This window comes from Ambystoma mexicanum, chromosome 2p (genome assembly GCF_040938575.1).
Source record: "Ambystoma mexicanum isolate Mex_15411 chromosome 2p, UKY_AmexF1_1, whole genome shotgun sequence".
Taxonomy (NCBI): Eukaryota; Metazoa; Chordata; class Amphibia; order Caudata; family Ambystomatidae; genus Ambystoma; species Ambystoma mexicanum.
Window position 1 is genome coordinate 1,393,771,714 of NC_090923.1, and position 27,069 is coordinate 1,393,798,782.

General features: G+C 46.2%; 1 protein-coding gene across 2 annotated transcripts in view; it reads left to right on the top strand.

Moving 5' to 3' along the window:
• Nucleotides 1–27,069, top strand: part of PTPN23 (protein tyrosine phosphatase non-receptor type 23) — a 1,404,706-nt gene that overhangs the window by 689,209 nt on the left and 688,428 nt on the right. For both annotated transcript variants that reach the window (XM_069645828.1, XM_069645827.1), the window contains exon 12: nt 6,535–6,614. In XM_069645828.1, coding sequence (XP_069501929.1) covers nt 6,535–6,614 — 80 coding nt within the window. The remainder of the gene's footprint in view (nt 1–6,534; nt 6,615–27,069) is intronic.

Consider the following 27,069-nt stretch of genomic DNA (forward strand, 5'->3'; position numbering starts at 1 on the left):
TTAGTCGTGGATTGGTCATTCCCACTTCTGTACGCGCTTCCTCCGGTCCCCGTCATTGTTCTAAGGCGGTTGCGGAGGTTCGGGTCCCACATGATCCTAATTGCTCCGGATTGGGCCAGGAGAGCGTGGCACCCGTACCTTCTGGAAATGTCCATCTGTCCTCCACGCCATCTTCCTCACAGAGAGGATCTTCTCTCGCGTGAGGGGTCAGGGTTCTCCATCCAGAGGTCAAGACTCAACCTTCACGCTTGGTTTCTAAAAGGTTGAGATATAAGGATTGGGACCTCCCAGATGACGTGATGGAGGTGTTGCCTTCGGCCAGGAGTCCGGCAACCAAATCCCTGTACCGTTGGCGTAAGTTTTGCGACTGGTGCAGAGGACACAATGTCGATCCTTTTCAGTGTTCCATTCCAGTGGTTCTTTCTTTCTTGCTTTCTTTGGCCCACAAGGGTCTTCAAGTGGGTACCATTAAGGGTTACCTGGCAGCGTTCTCTATTTTCAAGCGCTCGTCTGAAGAAAGTTCTTATTTTAAGATTCCTTTGATTACCCAATTTCTAAAAGGGCTCACAAATGTGTTTCCGCCATCCCCTTTTCAGGAGCCGGTTTGGGATCTGTATCTAGTCCTGAAATTCTTGATGGGTGTTCTGTTTTAACCTTTGCACCCTTGTTGTCCTTTGAGACTGTTGAACTTCAAGACAGTTTTCTTGATTGCAGTTACATCTGCTTGCAGAGTGAGCGAGTGGCAGGCACTTTCGTCTAAGCCACCCTTTACTTTGTTCCACAGGGATAGGGTTGTACTGTGGTTATGTCCTTCATTTCTACCTAAGGTATTGTCTGAGTTTCATTTGAGCCAGGAGGTGATGCTTCCTGCTTTCTATCCTCCTCCTTATCCTGGTAAGGAAGAAGAGAGACTCCATAGGTTGGACCCTAGGAGAGCTTTGAGCTTTTATATTTCTAGGATGTCCAGGGTCAGAGCGAACAAACAACTTTTTGTGGGATACACTGGACACCGATTGGGCCAGGCTGTTACCAAACAGACCTTGTCCAGGTGGATTATCCTCACCATTGTTGAATGTTCAAAACAGGCTGGCAAGGACCCTCCTGAGGGTTTGCGAGCTCACTCCACCAGGGGCGTGGCTACATCCACAGTCCTACAACTAGGAGTTCTGTTAAAAACATTTGTGATGCTGCAACGTGGTCTTCCATCCACACCTGTGTCAAGCATTAATCCCTGGATACTTTACATGGTCAAGATATGTCCTTTGGTAAAGCAGTGCTCTATTCTGCCCTCTGATTGGGTACATCCAAATTCTTCTCCCAATCACTGATACTGCTTTGGGAGTCTTTCAAAGATGTGGAATAGGTTGGAGGACACAATCCATTTGAAGAACAAGTTACTTACCAACTGGTAACGTTCTTTCGACTGGATGTTCCTCCAACGTATTCCACATCGCCCTCCCAGCCTGCCCCTCTGAAGAATTTCCTATGCTATTGCAGCTTGCGTTCCCACAAGGCTATGTGCAGTCATGGAGCCTTGGTGTGCGGTTATGGCGGGAAAAAACATGGACTGAGGCTACGGGTGCCATGCATCCTACTTAGAACATCCAATGACGTCACCCTCGACGGAGGCCTTCGAGGGACATCGACCCCATCGACACAGGACGCCCTCTGCCGAATAATTTCTGAAGCAGCACAGCTGTGGACATTACATGTCAAAGATGTGGAATACATTGGAGGAACATCCAGTTGAAAGAACGTTTCCAGTTGGTAAGTAACTTGTTCTTCTCGGTTTACCCTCGCATGGGAGGGGTCACGTCAGACAAGTGGGTACTTTCCACCGTGGCAGGAGGCTACTGCATAGAACACATACAAACACCACCCAACCACACGCCAAGACAAAGATAAGCAATGCAGGAGTAACAGTGTATCCTGCTGAAAGAAGTCAAAGCACTGCTGCTAAAGGACGCCATAGAAATCGTCCCGGCAAACCAGGTAAACAAGGGTATCTTTTCAATGTACTTTCTTGTGCCAAAGAAAGACCTAGCAATGCGCCTTGTACTAGACCTGCGCCCTGTGAACACTTATGTCAAGCCTTTAAAATGTTGCATTACAACGCTACAAGAAGTAATCCCACTGCTAAAACGGGGGACTACATGGCAACCTTGGACTTGAAAGATGCTTACTTTAATATTTCGATGTTCCCAGCGCACAGAAAATTCCTGGGCTTCAAAATTGCGAATCAACACTACCATTTCAAGGTGCTACCCTTCGGCATACCCTCCGCTCCAAGGGTATTCACCATGGTAATAGCGATAGTGGCGGCACCCCTATGTAGAGAATCACTCCCAGTGTACCTTTATCTGGATGACTTGGAATCCCCTCAATTTGCAAGCAAAATACCCAAAGAACCATCAATCTTTTGTTCCAACTGGGATTCTCAATCAATGATTAAAAAAAAGTGTCGTTCGAAGCAAAACCAAACAGTTCTTGGGAGCTTTCATAAAGACGGTAGAGGGACTAGTCTTCCTGTCAAACGAAAGAGTACAAAAGATACTGCTGCAAATACCTCAGTATCTAGCTGGTCACCAAATGACCATACGCAAACCAATGCGCTTGGTCAGGATGATGGCTTCATGCATTTACCTGGTTCAGCACGCACGGTTGCACATGCGCCCAATGCAAGAGTGGATAGCGTAACAGTGGTCTCGGGCAAGCCGTCAGTGGGACGATATAGTGGTTGTTTAGCTAACCCTAGTTCAAGCGCTACGCTGGTGGACAAAGGAAAATATGTTAAAGGGAAAACCATTTCACAGTGCAAGCAATTGTTACAACAGACGCATCACTCTCCGGATGGGGAGCCCATTACCTACACCACAAAGCGCATGGCCTATGGACACAGATCACAGCCCAGAATCACATAAGCCTTTTGGAGCTGCTAGCAGTGCTCAAAGTCCTACAGACCTTTCAAGTGCATCTAACAGGTCAAACAGTACACGTCCTCACAGACAGCACCACTGCCATGTTTTACATAAACAAGCAGGGAGGTACACACTCCAAGTCTGTCCAGGCTAGACCAAAAAAATGTGGAAGTGGGCACTCAAGCGGAACATGTTCGTAGTGTCTCAACACGTTCCAGGGGAACTCAATTCGCTGGCAGACTCGCTAAGCAGAGATCTCCTACCCGAAGAGTACGAGTGGCAGCTCAGCAGAGAAATGTAAACAATATCTTTTGCCTCTGGAGCTATCCTCCTTTGAACATGTTAGCCACAAGCCTAAACACACAATGCGCATCCAGGTTTCCCCAACCCAGATCCAAAGGTAACTCCCTGTGGATGAGCTGGTCAGGGAAATTTGCTTACGTTACTCCCCACCCCCCTAACACCACTCCTGAGCAGGATAGTGCACAAGATGCACCAGGAACAAGTAACTCTAATCCTGGTCGCTCCATGTGAGCGAGACCACCTTGGTTTCCGCATCTACGCAAACTAGCAATGTGCGATCCAATTAAGCTCCCATGCCCCTTCAACATGCTCACCCAACACGGGAGGAGGACAATGTTCAACCCACATCCTCAATCTATGAACTTAACAGCTTGGCTCCTGAAGTCAGAGTTTGGTCATTTAAAGCTACCTCAAAGGTGTATGGAAATCCTCAGAGGCATGTAAACGAGAAACTGTTAGTTTAACCAATGGAAAAGATGTGTAATCTGGTGCCAGTTAAAACATTTTCACCCTATCGAATGAACCGCATCACACATTCTTCATTACATGCTCCACTTATTAGACTCTGGCCTAGTATTCGACTCTGTCAAAGTTCACCTAGCGGCTCTAACGGTGTGCACCACTTCTCAAAGTAAAAAGGCTTTACGCTCCATTTCAAACCCACCTCTAGGGTGGTATCTCAAAGTGATACTCGCAAAGCTCATAGGTTACCACTTTGAGCCTATGCACAAATCCAGCCTTAAACACCTAACATATAAAACGGCTTTTCTGGTGGCCATCATCTCCATAAGAAGAGTCGGTGAACTACAAGCTTTGTCAGTGCAAGACCCTTTCTTTGTTATCCACAAAGACAAGTTGGTACTAAGAACACACCCTAGGTTTTCAACTAAGTTCATATCCGAGTTCCATGTTAACCAATCCATTGAACTACCCGCTTTCTTTCAAAACCCTTGAAACTCAGCTAAGAAAAACCTCCATACACTAGATGTAAGGAGGGTGGTTCTTTACTATGTAAACAAGACAAAACTGCTAAGAAAAACAGACCAACTGTTTTGTTTGTCTCCATAGCACCTGACACGGAAGGTGATCACATAACAAAAAATGCCATCTCCAGATGGATAGTGAAATGCATACAGCTCTGCTACTCCATATCTAGCAAAACTATGCCTTTCACACCAAGTTCTCACTCTACCAGTGGTACAGCAGCTACTCTGGCCCTTATTGCAAATGTCCCGCTGGACTCCATTTGCAAAGCAGCTACATGGAGTTCCATACTTACTTTTACTCAGCATTACTGCATTGACACACATTCTAAAGCAGATTCATAGGTGGGACATGCGGTGCTAAAACATCTATTTGCCAATGTACCTTCTCACAACCCACCACCTTCTCCAGACACTGCTCGCCAATATATGCATAGCATGTGATCTAAGCAGATCCACAAGCCTCAGAAGGGATACATTACTCACCGTAATTGTATTTTTGATGCTTGTCTGCTTAGATTCATATGCACCCATCCTTCCTCCCCTGTGGAGTAGAAGGTGCATAGAGGTTTTCTGGCTATATCTACTCTTATCTGCTTTATTACATCTGTATTCGCGCTACCATTCATGCTACCTCATGTCAGAAATAAAACAATGAGGGACCTCAACATGTGAAGGATCATGGGTACAGTAGACGTCACACTAAGGATAGTATTACTGGCACGCACTGTCGGCGCCCCTTTTCGAGTTTCGAAGAAAAAAAAATGTAATACTCTGCAACTACTACTAGATGTCGGCCTATGCAAAGCATGTGAATCTAAGCAGATACAAGCATCAGGAATATGATTACGGCGAGTAATGTATCCCATGCATGTGTATTATTGAGTGTTGTGTGAGAGCACCTGCTGGTTTCATATTTTAGTGTGTGTTTCAGGCCTAGAATAAATATAGTATTTTTATACATTCCGATCTAAATTGAATTGTGTGCTTCACTGTGTGTACTCATTGTAGACCCCTCACCCCACTCACACTCTCCTGTGAGTAGCCTTGTCTGCTCTCCATTGCCACCTTGATTGGGTTTTGGCTAACCACCGAGTTCTCCTGTTCTCTAGAACTTGGGTGGCCTCCTAAAATCTGTCCACCAGGCCGGATTCTAGAAATCCATTTTAGCAGTACTGAATCAGAGGTCCATCGTTGAGAAGCTTGAAGTCTAGCATTTCGTGGTATCTAGAACCACGAGCTCATGAGCCGCATCCAGCTGTCAATGCAACTGAGTCACCAAAGATCCATGAACTCCTGGTCTCACTACCAGCAGTGATAGTAGTCATCCCCAATGGCATAGGCTTTCTTGAAGTTGTTAGTCTTTTATTATTGATATTCGTGAGGGCTTGCTTCCATTTCTCTTTTTTCTCCCCCAGGCCCAATTACATTCAATAGGGCATAAAGTTGTCTCTTGCAGACAACAGTTGGCTTACCTTTGCTGGTGAAACCTGGGTACAGGGATGACACCTGGGGTGGTCCTAGACACTCTGGATTGATGGCTGTCCTCTTACTACAAGTAAAACCTGTTAAGTGCAGTCTTACAACTTCTCACTATCAGTATGCTTGATTATTGATTTGAGACCATTAAACTTTTTGGGTGAACTAAACTTTCAATATCCACAATTGCATACCTGAGACAATTGAGACACAATAGTTCCAAAGATGTGGTTGGACTTTGTAAGACACTTTTGCATTGTGGGGACGTGTTTTTAAAAAATTATGACTTTTGATAAGCTCTCAACCTTTTCTCCCACTTTAGCCTATCGAACAGTGTATTGTATGTATGAATAATTGTCTTAAAGTAAGTGTCCTATCTAGAAACCTATGTTGGGCCTTGTGTATATATAAAATTGTCTTACATTGTAGTTACTGAACTTAATACAACTATTCGTTTGTTATATACGCAAGTATGTTTTTGATAGTTGCTCAAGTGGCACTCCTGTTTGACAATGGTTGTGTTTGTGACATATACTTTACACTAGTCTTCTCCCCTGCTTAGTCTAAGCCATACGGCTCAAACACCTTACCAGTGAGAAGGTTTAGTCTAGATTGGTGAAAACCCTTCAGGTCCACTAAGGTTGGTCTCTCAGAAACCTATACTAATGGTGGTTGTGAAGTAGCCTCCTAACTGTGGGGAAGATTTTTTTTTCCTTTGGACGTAGTGATTTCTTCTATGATGTGTTTTTATAGAAATATCTGTTAACCCCACCATAGCAGATGACATGCATTACTGGTAGAACATGTGTGAGCTGTGTTCATCAAGAATTGTCGTTGTATTTTTGTTCTAGGTTTAATTCTGCCAAAAAGGATAATGATTTTATTTATCATGAAACAGTCCCAGCGCTGGATACCCTGCAGCCAGTAAAGGGTAAGAATGATCCACTCATGTTTTAAAGTGATTATGGGGACACTCGACCTACAATGTATTTTTTGATATTTGGGGAAAAAGATCTGGTTCTTCATAAATATCTGGTTCTTCTCGCCTAGAAACACTTGTGTACAGGCGCGTTATTAATGCCATATGTATCATATATAAAGGTACTCAGTTCTGGTAGAATCCATGATGAAAACTAATGGCTAATAAAATATAGTTTTTAATGTACTGTTTTATTAGGAATTATTTCTTATTTTTTTTGCGGCTTTCCTTGCATAGACCTATATGGGACTCCAACTTTTGTGCTGTTATTTTGTACATGTCATGACTAAGCTAATCTCTTTTGAGGTTACTGACTGATGAGACCCATTGCTATCAGTGCAGGAGGCCTCTGTTCTCTGTTGCAAAATTCTCTGTTCATTTTACACTGCACCCTTCACCTTACAGTGAGGTGTGGTAGGTATATGTTGGGCCCCAGTAACTTTCTTTCTCTTAAGATTGTGGTTACTTGCATAATGTGTCCAAGACTGGCTGATGGCAGAAGATATTTTTCTACCACGTTTCTTTTCATTGTCTTGTGCACTTTTGCATTTTACAACTTAGTGACTTTTAAAGAACCGTGTACTCTAAAATGGCAGTGCAGCAATATTTTCACCTTTCCTTTTGCCATCTTGTAATTTGACCTTCCTGCCCTGTCGGCATGTTTGTGGCTAGATGTGGGAGGCAGCTGGGGCTGTCTGGTCGCAGTCCACATCCATGCCGAAGTGTCTGTTGCTTGGCACATGTGGTGGCCGGAGGCTGTCCATGATTGGACACCCCCAGCCAGTTTGTTTGCTGCAGATTCTTGCCATTGATGGGCTTGGAGGAGACTCCGGATTCCTGGATAAAAGGAGGACTTTTGCAGCCACTCATCAGATCGTTGTTGGAGCGAAGACCCCTACGAAGAGGAGCATCTCGCTGAAGACCTGGAACTCGATGATGCAGCAAACCAGCATTACAACATTCCCGGCAAAGTCCTACTCCCTAGCTGATCTCCAGAAGGCCTTCATTGGTGCTTTGACCCTTGGACTGGTAGGGACAACCAGTCTCGACCCATGCTTGAGAATCCGTGAATGTCTTCTGAATTGTCCAGGATCCATCCTTTGGGTTTACCAGCTTACACATGGACTACCATGCTGCTTTGGTCACCCTCTCGAGTTCGGAATTGGGAACTTGCAGACCCTCAACTTGTTAAGAGGGGTTCGATTTTTTTTTTTTTTTTTTTTTTTTTTTTTTTTTTAATTTTTTTTTGCAGCTTTCCACTGTTAGGGAGATTATCATTTTTATGCTTCATCCCGTCTCCTAGTGATACCCACAACAATTTGTGCTGGACTTCTGGGCCTTGTTGCTAGGGACCATTAGGGCCCTCCTTTAAGATTTTTTTTCTAGATCCTCGAGTAACTAAAGTTCTTAGGATAGAGAGATACTTAGTATCCCTCCCAAAACTAGTCTGAGAGATTGGCACACACTACCTTCAGTGCAGTGCCAAAGGGATACCTGGTTATCCCCCTTCGCTCTACTCCTGTGACTTTTTAGTCACATAGACAATCACCTAGTTATGGCTGGTGGCAGTGAACGTGTTCTACCAACTATTGTGTAATTTTTATAACGCAGGCTATATCCATAGCCTCAGTAGTGCACAATAGGGGCACCCAGGTACCAACTAGCATGGTGGTCCTTTGTTAGCCCCTATTCTACCATTCTGGGAGGGAGAGGTCAGTGTGTGCGTTTTGCCTTTGGCATGAACCTTTGGATATCCCAGCCTAGGCTCCAGAGTGTCTGAGCAGGCAGGAAGTGGGGAAGGAGTCTTCCACCCCGCTGGCCTTTGTCAGAATGCCTGGAATCGGACCAGCTCCCACAGGGGGTCTGGCTGTCCTGATTGGACAGCCAAACACCCCTTTCTGTAAAATGCTAAGAGATTGCAGAGGCGTGTGTGCTGGAACTGTATAAAAGGTGAGGCTTCTGGAGTGAAAAGCAAGTCATCCACTGGAAGCTGAAGTCACTGAAGACGACGACCAGAGACGCCTGCAGAGCCTTTACAACACTGTGAAGTGACCGCTGCTGTCCTGACCCTGTTTTCTGTGTGACAGAAGAGGTCTGAAAGAGGACGACTCCTTCGCTTTGGCTGGTGGGAACAATGAGTCCCAAGACTAACTTTGAATTGAACCATCTCCCAAGGTCCTAGTTTCCGGAGCTGCGGAACCCCAATACCAGGAGACCTGCTGCCCATTTCAAGTGCATCATGGATAGGCCGAATCAATCTAAATCTTTGCTGAACCCGTAAGGACACTCCAGAGATCCTATCCAACTCACCCAGACCCCCTCATCAGTGTGTGGGCATGCAGGAAGCGAAGATGGACCAAGCGATCCGTGTCCTTTGTTGGTGCTGCAGAAAAGGCACCCAAACCGCAGAGTGAACCAAGAAGTTGCTGAAAGCCATGCCCCAGGTCCTCACTCGAGACTGCTGCTGAGATCCCTTCCATTGTCCTGCCTTCAGTCATCAGACCAAGGAATCCGGAGGTTGGGTCCAGTGCTGAAACATTGCGCAGCATCCAGCACAAACATTTTCTTCTAACCTAAGGTACTTTGAGGAAAAAGGTATTGCTTACCTGATTCCAAGAAGTCGCACCAGAGCGTTGGAGTGCATGTAGAGGTGTCCAGTGTCACCCCATCTTGCCCTTGACGCAAGCTGCTGCTTGTGTTCCCTAGATTCCTTTTACAGGTCTCTTGTTAGTTAACTTGCTGCTTCTATAACACTAGAGACCGTAAGAAATCCTCTGGAACTCTTTGTGTTCTGCTGTTTGTCAAGACTTTGAGCCCTCTCCGAACTGCCTTTGGCTAGAGTTGCGTTTTTTGGACTAAAGACTTGCTGTGCGAAGAAACCCTCTCTAGAACCTTGAACCAGGCTAAAGTTACACTAACTAACCATTTTCCTCCCTTAAAGTGAAATTACTGTATGTGTTTGCAGAGTAAATGTATTACCTGCTAAAAATCTCAGCTGCGCGTAATAACCGATAATACAATAACATTGTCTTTTCCCTTTCTAACGTTTCTACAAATGTAACCGCTAACAAACACAAAAGTGAAAGTGCCCTTTGAAGTGTATTCTCAAGTATTCCGAAGTGTATTCTCAAGTATTCCGAAGTGTTCTAGTGTAAACGTCTAAAGTATTAAAAGTGATTTGATATATATTTGAAATATAGTTTTATATGAATGATAAGTTAAGAGTTTCTTTGGTGTGCATTTCTAACTAAGGTTCAGTGTATTTTACCTACAGCTCACATCTTCCTCTTAAGAGAAGCCTGACTGCTCTGCCACTCTACCAAGGCCCTGTGTTAGTACAGACTGATACTAACAGTTGGACATCTACAAATCACTGGGATAGCTTACTAAAGTCTTACTACCAGTAGGACTTTAGGCAAGCTCCCCTAACATCCACCCATAGACTTCAATGGGACATCCAGTCTTTTTTGCTATTTTCTGACTCTGTGACCTTACTTTTTGGAGGCAAGTAAAGACCCCACACTTGCGTGTTTGCTTATTTGCTTTCGCTCACTGTTTATGTGGAGACTGGTGAGTCTCTGAGACCCTCAGTACTGCAAGTCCCGTTCTCCTTTAATGGATTATTTGTTTTATTTTTAAACTGCACACACCACCTTGCTGTGCAGCGCTGTTGGGATTCTGACTTTTTCATTTGCAACTTTACTTCTGCAAATACAATGTGCCCAAGCTGGGCTGGTAGCATCAGATATTTTTCTACCTGTTTTTTTAATGTTCAGTTGTACACTTTTGCATTTTACTGTATAATGCCATTTAGAGTACCATATGCTCTAAAACGGCATGTCTGTCCTATTGGCATTTTGTAATTTGGCTGCCTTCCTGCCCTCTCTGGTCTGTTTGCCTTATATGCAATGGCCCTTTCTGAGCAAAGCCTCTCCTTTCCCGGGCAAAGTAGCAGTCTGTCGGTGGCCTGAAGTGCGGACTGGGTTGATCTGGACCCAGTCCATATCCAAGTCAAAGTGTGTTGGTTGCTGGGCAGATAGGTTGGCCAGAGACGTCCTTGATTGGCCAGCCCCTGCCAGTTTCAATGGTGCAGATCCTTAACATTGGTGGGCTTTGGGGAACCTCCTGTCCAAATCTTTCCTAAAAGGACTCCTGCAGCAATTTGAGAGAATTGGTTTAGCCAAGAGCCCTACAAACAATTGCAGTCCACTGAGGACCCGAGGATGACCATTGCAGCCAACCAGCATTGCCTCCAGCCAAGTCCTGGTGAGGCTATGCTCCTCTCTACAGATATTCAGAAGGCCATTGTCAGTGATTCCAGCCTTGGACTGGTAAGGGCGAACTATCCCAACCCCTGCTTGAGGATCTGTGCCTGCTGAGGCTTCTGAAGTGTTCTTGGACCACTGGGTGGACTGACCAACTCTCTCCTGGGCTACCTTGCTATACCAGTCGCCGTTCCGAGTTCAGCCTTGGAACTCTGCAGGTCTTCAACTTTGCTGACTGAAGGAAAGCTGTGCAGGGCCTTTTCCTTAGTTTTCCCCATTATGCTCACCTATTGCCGCCTGACCGTGGTGACCACCACTGCATCACAACTTTTTCATGTCCTGGACATCCACGGAGGTTGCCTGCTCCATGGTGGCCTTCATCCTTTCATGCCAAGGGTGTCCTAGATGTCCAGTCTTCAGTACTGTCTCGTCCGAGCTAGACCCGCCGACCAGCCCGATCCAGTCCCGTTGCTGAAGGTAATCTCTGCACCTGGGGACCCTGGACCTCCTTTGACCAGACAAAGCCTAGTAGTAAGTTGGCCTGGTGAATTCAGGGACCCCTGAAGTAGTTGTTGAAGAAATCTGAGTAAGGGAGGTAAGTTTGCATACCTGTTGCTACCCCCGCGATACGGTTGTATGGTCCAAAGTCCTAATCCAGCATCTCCCTTGCATTGCTAACATCCATGCTGGCCTCGTCAAGGGTTCCACCCTGGGCTTCACCTAAAGTGGGGGTATTGGGAACGGAACCTGTAGGAAATGTACATACCTTGGTTTTCTATTTCTGTAAAGCTTACACTCAGACTTTGGCAACTCATGTTCATGAATTACATTGTAAACCCTCCCGCAAAGTGAATCTTGTGTAACTTGTGATTAGGCACCATCTCGTAGCAGGGCTGGGTTTCTAAAGAATAAGGACCTAAAACTATGTTTTCTTGTAGGTGTTCCAACTGCTTTCTAACTATTTACTTATCTGTCTTCAACTGGTTCTAAATTGCTGTTTTCTTCACTTATTTTACCGTACACAGTATTGCTTTTAATATTGCTTACAATCGCCTGTTTTAAAGCTAAAGTGTTGGTGTTCTGTTAACACAACCCGACCATAGTGAATGTATATCTATGCATAAGTAATAGTTGTGCGTCAATACCCAACAGAGGTTTTCTTTGCTTACATTGTATTCAGAGGGCCAATAATATGTTTGTACATTGACCAACTTGAATGATTGCTGTGTGTGATTGTAGCCCAAGACCACACCCTCCTGAGAATAAGCCTTACTGCTCTGCTACCGTACCTTGATTGAATTTGGCTAGGCATCAGGGTATTCTTTCTGTTCTCTATTATAGGGTGGCCTCTCGGAATCCACCCACAGTGTGCATTCTAAAAATCCATCTTAATGATTGGTGCTCAGTTGTGGGATATGGTCTTTGACATTCATTGGAGACTGACTGGAGTAATCGGATAGCTTCTGTTACACAGAACTCTGAGATGTTAAAGTTTTAGGTTTTAAAGGTTACTAGAACTATTATACATAATGTGAACATAACCTTTTCATGCAGAAGGTTTATTATTGAAAAGAAATGTATTCAGAATAGGGCCAATCGACGTATAGTATAAAAGGTGAATTAGTGCATTAACTGATGGGTCATCAGGTATCTAGAAAGTGCTTTACCCACTAGCAGTGGTGATGCTGGTGCAGGGCCTAGCCTTAGTAATAGTCCTGTAGTTGTTGCACCTACTGATGGTTTGTGTGATTCTAATGAGGGTCCTTCTCAATCTTCTGTCATTACTTCTGAAGCCATATATCACTTGAAAAGGGAGGCGCCCAGGCTCAAATAACTGACACTTAAGTATATGGTGTCCAAGATTGAGTCTGACAAAATTGAGAAAGAAAAGGACACAACTTTACAGCTGGAGGAAGCCAGGCTCAATAGACCTAGAGGCTCTTCCAGGGGGTCTGGGACTAGCTCTCGGTCCTCCTCGCAGCTACAATTTCCTAAGGATTTGTTGAATGTTTATGATGAAAGAAATATCATAGAATGGTTGACTGAATTTTAATTTGCTTGTGCGGTACAAGAATTGGATGAGTCTGACAAAATTGCTTGGCTTCTCGACATACTTCCCCAGAGTGGCTGCAATCCTAGTATGGAGTTGTCTGATCCTCTGAGAAAAGATTGTGAGAAATGAAAGCCGGTTCTCCTCAGTTTGGGAAGACTCCTGCCTAGAACCTGGGGGTTTAGAGACTACAAGAAAAAGGACAATGTAACTTGGGTTTAGTCATGTAAATGACACCCTGAAAAACCAATGTTGGTGGGAATAAGGTCATAAGGTAACCTTTTGAAGGAATGATGAATTTGGTTATGCTAGAGCACAATCTGTATCATGTTCCCCTGATCTCAACCCACATTTAGCAGATTCTGTTAAAGCCAAAAAAGTTAGCTATTGCTGCAGTCTTGTGGGATTCCCACTGGGTGTCCCACAACGACATGGGGTCTTTTAGTTAGCCAGAGTAAGAGCCGAAGTAAAAATAGGGCAGTGGGTCCACTGGAAAACCTAGTTTCTGTAATGCCCACAAAACCCATAAGGGGGTGTAAGCCACATGGATCTCATGTTAAGGTAGTGAAACTCGCAACCACAAACAGTCTGGCCACAGTAAGCCTTCCTACATACACAGGATCTTGTGATACCTGTGGAGCTAGTGACCATGTGAAAGGGGAACCCAGATGTGCGGGTAAGACCATGGGGGTCCACTCTTTGAACCTGGCCTTCTCTTATGAAGAGGTAATTGTTCTCACAGGGGCAGCCTTCACTGCTGACTCCTTGCCCAGAGCCCTTGGAGCAGAAGTAACTCTAGTGTCCCTTGGGTCCTGAGAGAGCAGCTAGTAGTTCAGTATGCCACTAGCCTTCACAATACCAAGTGTTACTTCAAGGATAGTGTTCAAGGTAGATGGTACAGATAGCGCACCTATCGGGGACACTATGGACCATTGAACTGTGACGGATTCCACATTGGTAAACCTAGAGAAGCTGGTCAGAGCCCCTCTGAGGCCCACCAAGTTGGCTAATGGTCCCCCGCAAAGATTCCCAGGAATGCTTGTCACTCTAGCCTAAGTAGAAAGGCCTTTTCCCAGTTGAAGAGTCGGATCTTCTGGGACGATGGATTACTTTATAGTGAACCTATAGAGTCCACAGCTGGAGAGACCATAGGTTGGTAGCCACCCAGTATGTGAGGCTATTCCACCTTCAGCTGGTACATTAAGTCCTCTTTACATGTCATCTTGGGACCAAGAGGACCAGGGAGAGGTTATGCATGTTCTTCTACTGGTCTAAGATGGGGGTCCAAGTGAGTGAGTAAAGGTCCTGGCTCCATTGGTACCACTCCCAGTGAGTGAGTATATCATTTGTGAGGGTAGGGATTGACTTTGGTCCCCTTGAACCCCGTACATCCTCTGGCAGCAGGTTTATCTTGGCGGTTGTTGACTGACCATCGTACTCCGGTCAGTAACTGACATGTGGGATGAATCTAGGGCATGTCTCTTCCATTGGGGGAGCCACCCCTTTTGAGGCTAGGGAGGTGAGCCCACTTAGCAAAACCCTACATAGGGCTTTGGGAAAGCGGGACTTCACTGGGAGTGACTCCCCTCAAGGATACAAGTACTCCCATTCCTATCAGGAACTCCCTGTAACAAATACCTTGTCTGTAAAAGAGACTGATGGTATATCCGTTGATTGGAATCCAAAACATACCAGCATTGCTTCCATACCTTTGGCCTAAGGTAATGCTGGAATCCCCATGAACCCAACAGCTGATAGGGAACAACATGCCCTTTGGAAGTACTGCAGCGAGAATAAAGAGCAACAAACCTTGAATGGCAAATGGAAATCCTATGCAGAAGCAAACCATTGAATTGTGAACGTCCTAGAAGTGCATAGCCGCGTTGCACCGCAGAGCTAGCGGTGGCATGGAGACACGCTGCCAAACTGGCATGGAGAAGTGAAGCCCCAGAGAGGCGAAGACGCCAGAAAATCAATCTTATCTGGTGGTGCTACCATGCTGCATATAAGGTAGGCCCACGAACAAGCTTCGGGACCAGAGAGCGACAAAGGAGCAAGTCCTCCGGTCTCAATCCGAGAACTGCAGAGAAGGAAAACGCCGAAACAGGCACAGTAAGGAAGCCAAACGTTTGCCAAACTGAGACGCTAAAGGAGGTGAAGAACGGCAACGTTCCCTACGAGACGCCCCCGCTGGAGAACACCTGAAGGCAGTGAAGGTACCTGGGTTGCGCAGGGTGGAGGGAGGCGAACCGACTAGAGCATGAAAGCTGAAAGAGAAGGAAGTGGCATAAAACCACATACAGGCCAGTCAGACCCTGAGAGAGAATATCAAGAAGATTCACGGCAGCGCTAGAAATTTGAATATTGTACATTGGCAGACACCAAAGAGACAGCCCTAGGAGCTAAGAAAGCCACTGTGCCAGAGGGGTCTGGAGAACCCTATTTCGACGAGTGAAACTTTGCAGCCTATCAATCATAGGGGACCTGGAGGATCCAATCCACTGAACAAATGACAAGAGCACACAAGGGGAAACTGAAGCATGTGGTCTAAACCCAAATATGGCTGAGCGAGACCTGAGAGAGAGAGAATATCAAGGAGGGTTACAGGAGCCCCTGAAACCGGAGTATTCTGCATTTGCAGATGCCAAAGAGACCGCCCTCCAATTTAAAGAAGCCACATATTGAGAGGGGTCTGAAGAGTCCTATCGAGATGAGGGAAACTTGGCAACCTATAAACAAGAGTGGACCGGGAGAGTGCAATCAATCAAACCAAGAACAGAGACCAGGGGAGCTTGGAGGCAGTCTTTGTATAAAATTAGCAGATAAAGAGCGATCCTGCTAGTGCAGACTGACTAGGGAAGCAATACCCCACTTACAGAAATTGAGACAGTTTATTTCTTTAAAGACTTGAATTTTTCTTTGAGCCTAAGTTAAGACTCTGGAAACTTCTTTAAGATAAACTGCAGAGAAGAAACATTGGGAGTGTGATACAGAATTAGGAAGAAGCCCTCCTGAGAGCCTGAGTGGGTTTGGAATAAAGTAGTGTGAGTAAAGTACATACTGCCCTGGCTTGTTTTGTTTTAGGTTTTCTTAAAGTGGTAGTGGTAGGGCTAATTCGCTAATAGGTTTTGAACTGAGGACTACTTTTATTTTGCCTGTAGACCAGCACTTTTAGTTTAGTTGATAGGAAGGGAAATCCCTCTTCGCAATAAGGTCGGCTAGGCATTTTTCTTTTAAGTTGAATAAAGCCCTTCAAAGTATGTACTGGAGTCTGAATCCTTCTTCTGGTTTGCCACACAAGTCAGTAGGCAAACTATTGTTGGCATTTTTACTAGGGTTGGCTTCCGTTAAGAATTTGCATCTGACAGAGGCACAAATCTTATGTCCAATTACATGCTGGCCATGTAGAAGGAATGTGGGGTGTCATATAAGTTTTAATTCACATTCCATCCACAGAACAATGGACTTGTTGAAAGATTCATCAGGACCTTAAAATAGCATGATTGAAGCTCTTGAAGAGCCACAAAGAAGGAAGTGGGACCTTGTATTGCCATGCTTACCGTTTGCCTACAGATGGGTGCGCACAATGGGGTTGGCTTTAGCCCCTTTGAACCTCTTTAGTCATCCAGTCAGGGGTCTGTTGTCTACAGTGAAGGAAGAGTGGGATATCCGCCACCCTGATGCTATACATACCTTAAATGTGGTACATTATGTTCTGTCACTAAGGAAGAGAATGGCTCTCCTGATGGCAGAGGCTAATGACTAATTGAAGGCTGGTCAATCACTAATTAAACACTTTTTTGTCCTTTTGTTCATTTTACCGCTGGCCAGGAAGTACGGATCACGGACTCCATATGGGCAAGAGCCTCGCAGGACAAGTAGTCAGGACCTTATCAAATAGTTTAAAGACTGGGTGCGGTAAACTAATTGGTGAACCTGGGACCTGACAAAGAGCCTCCTAGATAGTTTCATTTAAATAGGTTGACGGTATTCATCCCAAGAGTTAAACTGGCAGCTTAGCTACTGGCATCGTATAGGGAAGGAGAGGAGTCTGAGCCTCTATAATGTGTTCCAAAGCAGCCCTTCTGATGGCTCCATTGAAGGTGTCTGTGTGCCTTCAGCTGACTATGCAACAAGATGAGATGAAGACTTTCCTTAAACTGTCCCGCCCCACCCCCCTGTTTTCACTTATTCCAGGCCCAACACCTTGATGTCAGCTTGACATTCACACTGGAGGTAGTGTGCGCACCAAAGGTAGGAGTTACAAGATGCCAGATAAGGTAAGATCCCACCTCAAGCCTGAGATCACTAGGATATTTGATGGGGTAATGGAGCACTCCGATCACCAGAAAAGACCTTCTTCCCCTCTAAATTTAGAGGTGCGTGGGGGGTGTGTGTTACGCTCACCTGGCTCCCACAGAGGCGTCGATCTGAACTAGACAGCTGCGGTCTCCACCAATGTGACGCGTAGGGCCGAGATGACGGACTGGACTGGCCCACCTGGCTTCGTTTGCTTGGCCCGTAGGAATAGTCTTCTGCAAATGGAGAAAGGGAATTAACCACCCGTGGAGTTGAGCGTAAATCCCCCCACCCCCGCTGTTCTCCCCAAAGATCACCTTTGAAGTCCCCTCTTATAGTCTCACCTGATGGTTTGAAAAGATGAGCTCTCCATCCTGCATTGAGCGCAGGGGCGCGTTAATAACCAGTTGCTTCACTGGCTCGAAGGAATTGGTGAGTTCCAGAACAATATTGACTCCGAAAAGTATGTAGTTCGTAAGAGTTCATATGTCTGACTTTCACTCTTGTCCGATTCCTTGCAGTTTGCAGCTTGACCCCAGCGAAGGGTTCCTCATGGTAGCTGACGAAGTTCCGGTAAGGATTTGGCTTATCCTACACAGTTTAATAAAGTAAGGCCAGAATGTAACCTGTTGCTGGCTCCCTTATTCAGGTGTGGAGAGAAAATATGAAGTTCGGGGAATTATACCTCAGGCGGTAAAATTAGGTAAGTCTATTGCGGTGAGAAGAGTTCCCCTTATTTGTCCCGGTCTCACCTTGTTGTCCTTTTGTTCCCCATAGGGGCCGGGGTACGGCGAGGATGCAATGGAGACTGCGCCGACCCGTGAGGAGGAATAGTACCCCCGGCGGTAATCGGGTAAGTCTATGGGGGTAGTTACTATTGCCTCTGTTTATTTCCTTGGCTCACCTTGGCTGTTCTTGTGTCCCCTTAGGTGCCAGAATGCGGCGGGAACGTGCAGAAGGATGCGGTGGATCGTGAGGATGCTGCGAAGGCCGGTGAGTTCAGCGCGGCGCTGCAGCAGGCGAGGCAGCTCTCGTAAAATGCTTCTTTTTTCTAGTTCGAAGGCACAGTGGATCCGGAATTCAGGTAAGGGTCGAAGGTTTGTTCTTATTCTAATCTTTTCTCCTTCTGTTCCTCCCTTTTTCTAGGAGCTGTAGACTCGTGGCAGAAGACTGGATGCAGGCTTGCAGACACGGTGAGCGTTACGCTGCTGGATGCAGAATAACGCGAAGCATGTGCTGCTCTTCGGGCGTGGTTTAAATAGCCCCCAAAGTAGTCCCAGGTAAGTATTCCTCCCCATCCCCACCCGAGTAAAAAATAGTCCCTAGGTAAAATAGTCCCTTCCAAGCCTCATTTGGCTTGGAGCTCTGCAGCATGGTCTGCACCAGGTAAGTTTGCAGCATGGTCTGCATCAGGTAACTTCTACTCTGAGCCTGGCGCCTATGGCGCCAGGACCGCACCCAAACAGCCCCTAGCAGGGGTTTTTGGGCTTGCTCAAAATAACGTGATGCCTGCTTCCGGGGTTGCTGGACCTGGTCTGGTTCCCCGGGTTTAGGCATCATGACAGCCCCCCCCCCCCGCCCAGGCTCCTCCGAAAGTCGTTCTTCCACGTGGTTTTGGTTTGTCTGGGTAATTTCGGTGGAATCTTTTCACCAATGGAGGTGCATGCACGTGGTCACTAGGTTCCCAAGACCTTTCCTGTGGTCCGTAACCTTTCCAGTCGATTAAATAAAAAAGTTTTGACTTCACCATCTTGGAGTCCAGGATGTTCTTAACTTCAAATTTGGGTTCCCCGTCTATAAGGACGGGGTCTGGTGGCTTGGTTAGTCTTGACCCGGGTTGCACAGGCTTCAAAAGTGACACATGAAAGACAGGATGAATTTGCATATTAGCTGGTAAGTCCAACTTGAAGGATGAATTTGCATATTAGCTGGTAAGTCCAACTTGATGGCCACCGGGTTGATGATGGCCTTAATAGGTCCCAAATATCTAGGGCTAAAGGTCTGCGTTCCCTTGTGAGGTATGTGTTTTGTGGCCAACCATACTTGGTCCCCTATCTGGTACTGTGGAGTATCACTTCTATGCCGATCAGCATCTTTCTTATAATTCTCCTTCGCCTGTTTCAAATGTGCAGTTGCCTCCTTAAAGGCTTGTGTAATCATAGCGTGTAGATGGTCCACTGCGGGCATTTCTAAGTGTTGGGGTGAGTCAAGGTCTGAGGTTCGAGGGTGGTGCCCATATAGGGTATAAAAGGGACTTTGTCCAGTTCCAGAATGTACTGAATTATTGTATGCATATTCGGCGATCCAAAGGATGGCCTTCCAATTACTCTGTTTGATGTAACCTACAACGCAGGTATTGTTCAAGAGTCTGGTTGGTCCTCTCCGTTTGGCCATCGGTCTGGGGCTGGTGACTGGTTGATAATCTCACTTCGATTTGCGCCAATTGACAACATTTCTTCCAAAAATGTGAAATGAATTGACTGCCCCGGTCAGAGACCAACGCGGATAGAAATCCATGTATGCGAACAATGTTTTCGAGGAATTCTTTGGCCAGGATTAAGGCTGAAGGTAGTCCTTTCAAAGGAATAAAGTGGGCCATCTTGGAAAAAAGATCCACAATAACTAGAATGGTGTTAAACCCATTACAAGGAGGTAGATCAGTAATAAAGTCTAACGATAAGGTGTGCAATGGTGTAGGCGGAATGTCTAAAGGTTGTAGGAGTCCAGCTGGTTTTTTCTTTAGACTTTTGTTTTGGGCGCAAATGCCACAAGACATCACAAATGATTTTAATATCCTTTCGCCAGGTGGGCCACCAGAATTGTCTTTTAATTTTAGCTTCAGTTTTTGCAATACCTGGGTGCCCCTCCATTAGGGTATCATGATAACGGGAAATGACTAGCTCTTGTAGTTCCTTGTGTGGCAGAAACAGTCGCCCTTGGTAATAAGGCAGATCATTGGTGACAGAGTAGACCGGGCCTTTCTTTACCCAGTCCTGCAGGGCTGTAGGATCAAGGAGTTGATGGATCTTTACCTGAATGTCCTCTAGTGTCTGTAGAGTAGTCATGCCAAGAATCCTTTGTTCGGAAATTATAGGTACTGGTTCTGGGTTCACTTCTGCCTCTCCCATCCCTATTCGGGATAAGGCGTCTGCTTTACCATTCCTATAACCTGGTCGATAGGTTATCACGAAATCGAACTCGGCAAAGAACAAAGCCCATCGGAGTTGACGTGACGATTGGGCCTTGGCTGTTTTTAAATACTGTAAGTTCCGGTGATCACAGTAATGGTATGCCTGGCACCGAGAAGATAGTGCCGCCAAGCCTTGAAGGCGGATTTAATGGCTAATAGCTCCTTGTCGGTAACCGCATAGTTTAACTCGGGTGCCGAGAACTTTCTGGACCAAAATGCTACTGGATGAAGCTGGCCAGTTTACGGGTCCTTTTGAGACAGGACAGCTCCCATGGCTAGACTAGATGCATCAGTTTCCACTATGTATGGAAGTTCAGGGCGCGGGTGCTTGAACACAGATGCAGACGTGAATTTCTCTTTCAGCTCTTGGAAGGGTTTTTCAGCTTCTTCAGTCCATAATAAAGCGTTTATTTTTTCGCAAGAGTGCTGTGATGGGATGTACGACATGTGAAAAAACTGGGATGAATCTGCGGTAGAAATTGGCAAAGCCGAGCATGCTTTGTACTCCTTTAACTGAACTTGGTGATGGCCACTTAAGGATTGCGTCCACCTTTCGTGAGTCCATTCGGACTCCCTTTGGGGTCAGGATAAACCCAAGGAATTCAACTTCTGTGGCATGAAAAACGCATTTTTCTAGTTTTGCATATAGTTTGTGCTGGCGCAATTTCTCAAGGACTGCTCGGACGTGCTTCACATGGTCAGATTCTGAAGAGGATTATACTAGAATATCATCGATCTACATGACAACACAAAAGTCAATGAGTTCACGAAGGACATCGTTCATGAAGTATAGGAAGGCTGCTGGTGCATTGCACAACCCGAAAGGCATCACCTGGTATTGAATAACCCATACTTAGTGCGGAAAGCAGTCTTCCATTCATCTCCCTCTTTTACATGTACCAGGATGGTATGCCCCCCGGAGATCTAATTTAGTGTATATACAAGCGTCCTTCACTTGGTCTAGTAGTTCAGAGATCAGAGGCAATGGGTATCGGTTCTTAACAGTTACCTGGTTCAATGCGTGGTAGTCTATGCACGTTCTGAGGTCACCTTCCTTTTTGGGCACGAAGAACAAGGCTGAGGATGCAGGGGACTTGGATGGGCGAATAAAGTCATTGGCAAGGTACTGGTCTAAATATTGTCGTAGGTGAAGGTTCTCAGGTTCCGTAAGGGCATAGATCCTGCTACAAGGGGGTTGTGCACCGGGTATGAGATCGATTTGATAATCGTACGATCTGTGAGGAGGTAAGGTGTTTGCCTCTTCCTTTTGGAAGCCATCCTGGAATTCTTGGTATTCTGGAGGTAGTTGCATGGCTGCTGTGGTTACTGTGGCCAGGCCTGCGTTCTGATTTTTCTTTGGGTAACAGGTTTGTGCACAATCCAAGAAGGTTATTCTCTTCTCTCGCCAATCAATACAATGATTATGCGTTTCCAACCAAGGTATCCCCAGTATTATTTGGAACTGAGAGGCTTTGATTAGATCACACACAATAATCTCTCGATGCCCATCCTGACCCAATAGTGTCATCTCTGCGGTGGAATGAGTTACAGGCCCAGATGCGATTTCAGTTCCATCGACTGTGGTGATGACATCTGAGGTGGTTTTTCGGCAGAGGGGTAGACTCATCCTGGAAGCCAATTCATAGTCCACATAGATTCCTATGGCCCCACTATCAATGTATGCCCTAACTGCGTGCATTCGCGATGGCTGCCCTGGATCTACGAGGACCATTGGTATGATGAAATCCGAGGTATGAGTATCCTTCTTCAAGCTCGGCAAGCGGACCTCTACACTTGTCGGGCGTGGTTGTTTCCCCGAGTCCGGCTCCCTATGGCTTTTATCAGCAGCTCCTACCACCTTCTTGGGTGGTTTTACAGGGCAATCCCGTAGAAAATGCCCAGAAGTTCCACAATATAGACATAATTGCATTTGTCGTCTCCTTTCTCTTTCCTTTTGGGTTAAGGGTCCTTTAGCCCCTCCGATTTGCATGGGTTCTGAAGCATCTGCTCCTTTGGGATTAGCGTGGGTTTTGACCAACACCCGATTCTCAAACTTGACTCGATCAGCCTTTCTGTTCTGAAGTCTGTGATCTAACTGGACCACTAAGTCAATATATTCAGCGCAGTCTTGGGGTGGGTTCACGACTTGAGCCAAGACAACCTTGAGTTCTCCTCGAAGCCCTCGATGAAATAACGCGATTCGTTTTACCTCAGGCCATCCAGTTTCCACTATCAACCTATTAAAGGTCGCGATGTAGGATAGAAGGTCCTGGTTACCCTGTCGTAGGGACAAAAATTCGTTATCCAAGGCCTGTTCTTGGGAGTGCCGGGCAAATAGTCTTTCCATGCTAGTTTGAAAGCCCTGAAAATCCCGAAGAATTGGGTCATCCTGAGTGACTAGTGGAATTGACCAATCAGCTGCACTGCCGCTGAGATATGACAATACAAAGGCTACCTTGGCTTGATCGTTTGGGAAGGCTCCAGGTCTGCATAAAAAGTGCAGGCGGCATTGGTTCATAAACACGGCGAACCTTTTGGGATCTCTGGCAAAGCGTTCAGGTGGAGCTAATGGAATATTTCCTGGTAGGTTTATTTGCACAGGGTTACTCGATAACACAGGAGCTGGATTTCCCCCGGAACCAGGTAGGGGTTCTTGTCCAGCCTGGCTTTGCAATAGTTGCCTAGCAAGGTCATCAGTTCGCTCCTTTGACAAAATCAGTTCTCTCCTAAGAGCATTGGTTTCTTGACGGGCGGAATGCACTTCAGCCATCAGTTCCCCTAGTAATTCGGCCAATTGGTCAGTCTCTGAGGTTTCCATAACACCCGGGCGGGAATTTGTGGGTAGGCTTCGTGTTCTGTTACGCTCACCTGGCTCCCACAGAGGCATCGATCTGAACTGGACAGCTGCGGTCTCCACCAATGTGACGCGTAGGGCCGAGATGACGGACTGGCCCACCTAGCTTTGTTTGCTTGGCCCGTAGGAATAGTCTTCTGCAAATGGAGAAAGGGAATTAACCACCCGTGGAGTTGAGCGTAAATCCCCCCACCCTCGCTGTTCTCCCCACAGATCACCTTTGAAGTCACCTCTTAAACAGACCTTCCATGATTTTGTGGCATGAAATGGCAAATTTTGCGGCACAAATCTTTATTTATTGTGGCATTTTTGCAGGACATTTTGTATTAATTGGAGGGTGTAAGATTGCCACATTGCAGGAAATAGGCAGAGTGCAAGGCTACAAGAGAGCCAGGGTATCATTAGTATGTATCTTTTGTATTAATTTAATAGGAAGAGTCCCAGATGTCTCTTACTTGGCAGAACAGTTTTTGATTTGGCTACATTCTTGGTTTAATGTACATGCCCATTTAATAGTATTAACTAAATTGATCATTATCAGTTGTAATGCTGAAAATATTCCCCTTCTATGTTCTCCAATCCCCCAAACACCCACACACCTCTCTCACCAATGCACACCACACATCTCACCAACTCCCCATCACAACTTGCATTCCTGAACCTCTCACTCTGTCATACAAATACTCACGTGCTATGTCACACTGTCAAGTCACAGTATGCACTGCCCATCACCTGCCACACTCCCAATCATACTCCCAACTCACACCTTACACTCTACAATTCCTCCCGCAATATACAGTCCTTAATTCTTTTGTGATGCTTCTGCTTCTTGCATCCTTTCTCCCATTCTATCGCACTCTTCCCTCATCCTTTTTCCCAGTCTGCAGCTTACTGCCTCTTTCCGACCCACTGCTTCCTCTCTGCTTTTTGGCTCACTGACCACACGCTCCCTCTACTTTCTGAAACCTCCGCTCGCTCTCAGATTTCGGGGCCATCACATCACTGATTCCTCTGCTCTCTTGTGCACCGCTTCCTCCTCTGGCCCAATGCTCTCCCTCTGCTGTCTTGCCTATCACTTCACATCTCACCCATCACTCTCCCTCTCTCTCTCCTTTCCCTCTCATAGTGTAACCATTTTTTTATTTTTTTTTAAATGTAGATTTTGATCCAGACCCTCAAAAAATGGGGCATTTAAAAATGGAGCCGAGGATATGCTATTTTTAGACAACCCATTTTTGGAAATGAGCAGGTCACCTTTTTCTCAAAGGTGATGGGAACATTTCCACAGCCTTGAGCTGTAGCACAAATTGTGCGCTGGCCAGCTGCCTTGAATGGTGTTCTGGGTTGTTTGACCGAAGTGTAATTATTTGCGGCAGAATTGACAGTAGTTCATTTCGCTGCGAATTGATTTGCACTTCAGCCAAACAACCCAAAATTTACCTTTCACCACCACCCTCTCCCCTACTTAACTGCTTGGTCGCTGCCGCTTCCCCTGCAACCCTGCGTTGTCAGATCCGTCGCTCTAACGCGGGTCGGATCCGACTTCGCAGGGTCCCTTTTTCGTCATTTTCTTTTTTTTCTGTCCCCGCCTCCAATTTTCAAAAGTGGGGAACACCCCTGCAACCCCCTAACCCAAATAATACTGAACTTGGGGAGCGGGTGACACCTCCGCAACACATGTTCCGTATTTATAAAAATCGATCGAATAGTACTGGAGTAAATAGGTCAAATTGTACCATTCGATCGATTTTTTTGTCATCAAAATGGGTAGTACCTTGAATAGAATCGCTCTCCCGATAGTGTTCTGCAAGCTCCCAGCACCTTTCACAGGGACAGGCCCTTTAGGGGCCTGCCACTGTAAAATGTGACCCAAAAAATGCATTTTTATCCTGTTTGAGGAACAGAAATGCAAGCGACACAGCAGAGGTTCATACCTTAAAAGGAATGCATTATAGGGTCAGGAAAGACCCTGTCATGCAGTAGCACCCCCACATCCCATACACATTTAAAAGTGCATCTTGCTTGGAAATGAGTGATGCAATTTTAAATTGGCAGAAACCCCACTTTATTTGATCAAGGAGGTGAAAAAGGCCATCTCAATGGGTGCATATATAAAATGACCCATTCATGTGTCCCTTGTGGATTGGGCTGCTATTTTTTTGGGCACAAGTGATGAAATGCGTTGGCACATTTCATTTCTTGTGAAAAAAAAAAATTGAGAACATGGCACCCTGAATATTTTTTTTTAAACAGTAATTTTTGCAGAATAATTTAAAGAAAAATAAAAAATTTTAAAGTTCATAAGAGTTCATATGTCTGACTTTCACTCTTGTCCGATTCCTTGCAGTTTGCAGCTTGACCCCAGCGAAGGGTTCCTAGTGGTAGCTGACGAAGTTCAGGTAAGGATTTGGCTTACCCTACACAGTTCAATAAAATAAGGCCAGAATGTAACCTGTTGCTTGTTCCTTTATTCAGGTGTGGAGAGAAAATATGAAGTTCGGGGAATAATGTCTCCGGCGGTAAAATTAGGTAAGTCTATTGCGGTGAGAAGAGTTCCCCTTATTTGTCCCGTTGTCTCACCTTGTTGTCCTTTTGTTCCCCATAGGGGCCGCGGTACGGCGAGGATGCAATGGAGACTGCGCCGACCCGTGAGGAGGAATAGTACCCCCGGCGGTAATCAGGTAAGTCTATGGGGGTAGTTACTATTGCCTCTGTTTATTTCCTTGGCTCACTTTGGCTGTTTTTGTGTCCCCTTAGGTGCCAGAATGCGGCGGGAACGTGCAGAAGGATGTGGTGGATCGTGAGGATGCTGCGAAGGCCGGTGAGTTCAGCGCGGTGCTGTAGCAGGCGAGGCGGCGCGCGTAAAATGCTTCTTTCTTCTAGCTCGAAGGCGCGGTGGATCCGGAATTCAGGTAAGGGTCGAAGGTTTGCTCTTATTCTAAACGTTTCTCCTTCTGTTCCTCCCTTTTTCTAGGAGCTGCAGACTCAAGGCGGGCGTGGCAGAAGACTGGATGCAGGCTTGCAGACACAGTGAGCGTTACGCTGCTGGATGCAGAATAACGCGCAGTGTGTGCTGCTCTTCGGGCGTGGTTTAAATAGCCTGCAAAGTAGTCCCAGGTAAGTATTCCTCCCCAGCCCCACCCGAGTAAAAAATAGTCCTTAGGTAAAATAGTCTCTTCCAAGCCTCATTTGGCTTCGAGCTCTGCAGCATGGTCTGCACCAGGTAAGTTTCCAGCATGGTCTGCATCAGATAAGTTGTACTCTATGAGCCTGGCGCCTGTGGCGCCAGGACTGACCCTCCATATGAGCCTGACACCATAGGCGCCAGGACCGCACCCAAACAGCCCTTAGCAGGGGTTTTTGGGCCTGCTCAAAATAACGTGATGCCTGCTTCCTGGGTTGCTGGACCTGGTCTGGTTCCCCGGGGGTAGGCATCATGACGGCGTGGCCCTGGGAGCATGCGCTGCCCTGACACCGCCCTCTGGCTCCACACCCCAGTCCCCTTTTCCACATCGACGGGAACATGCCGAATTCACCAGCGCTCCTGGGTTTGGCTTCGGCCATGTAATTCCACGCGCGGATACTACTTCTTTGTCTTTTTTTTGGTCTTTTTATCATTCAGGTACTCGGTCCTCAGGCGTCACGCTCCTCCCAGGCGCATGTCGGCTTCTACAGGTGCCCATCCTGCGACGGCCTCTTGCCGACTAAAGACCCCCACGCCCTCTGCCTACGGTGCCTTAGCCCTGACC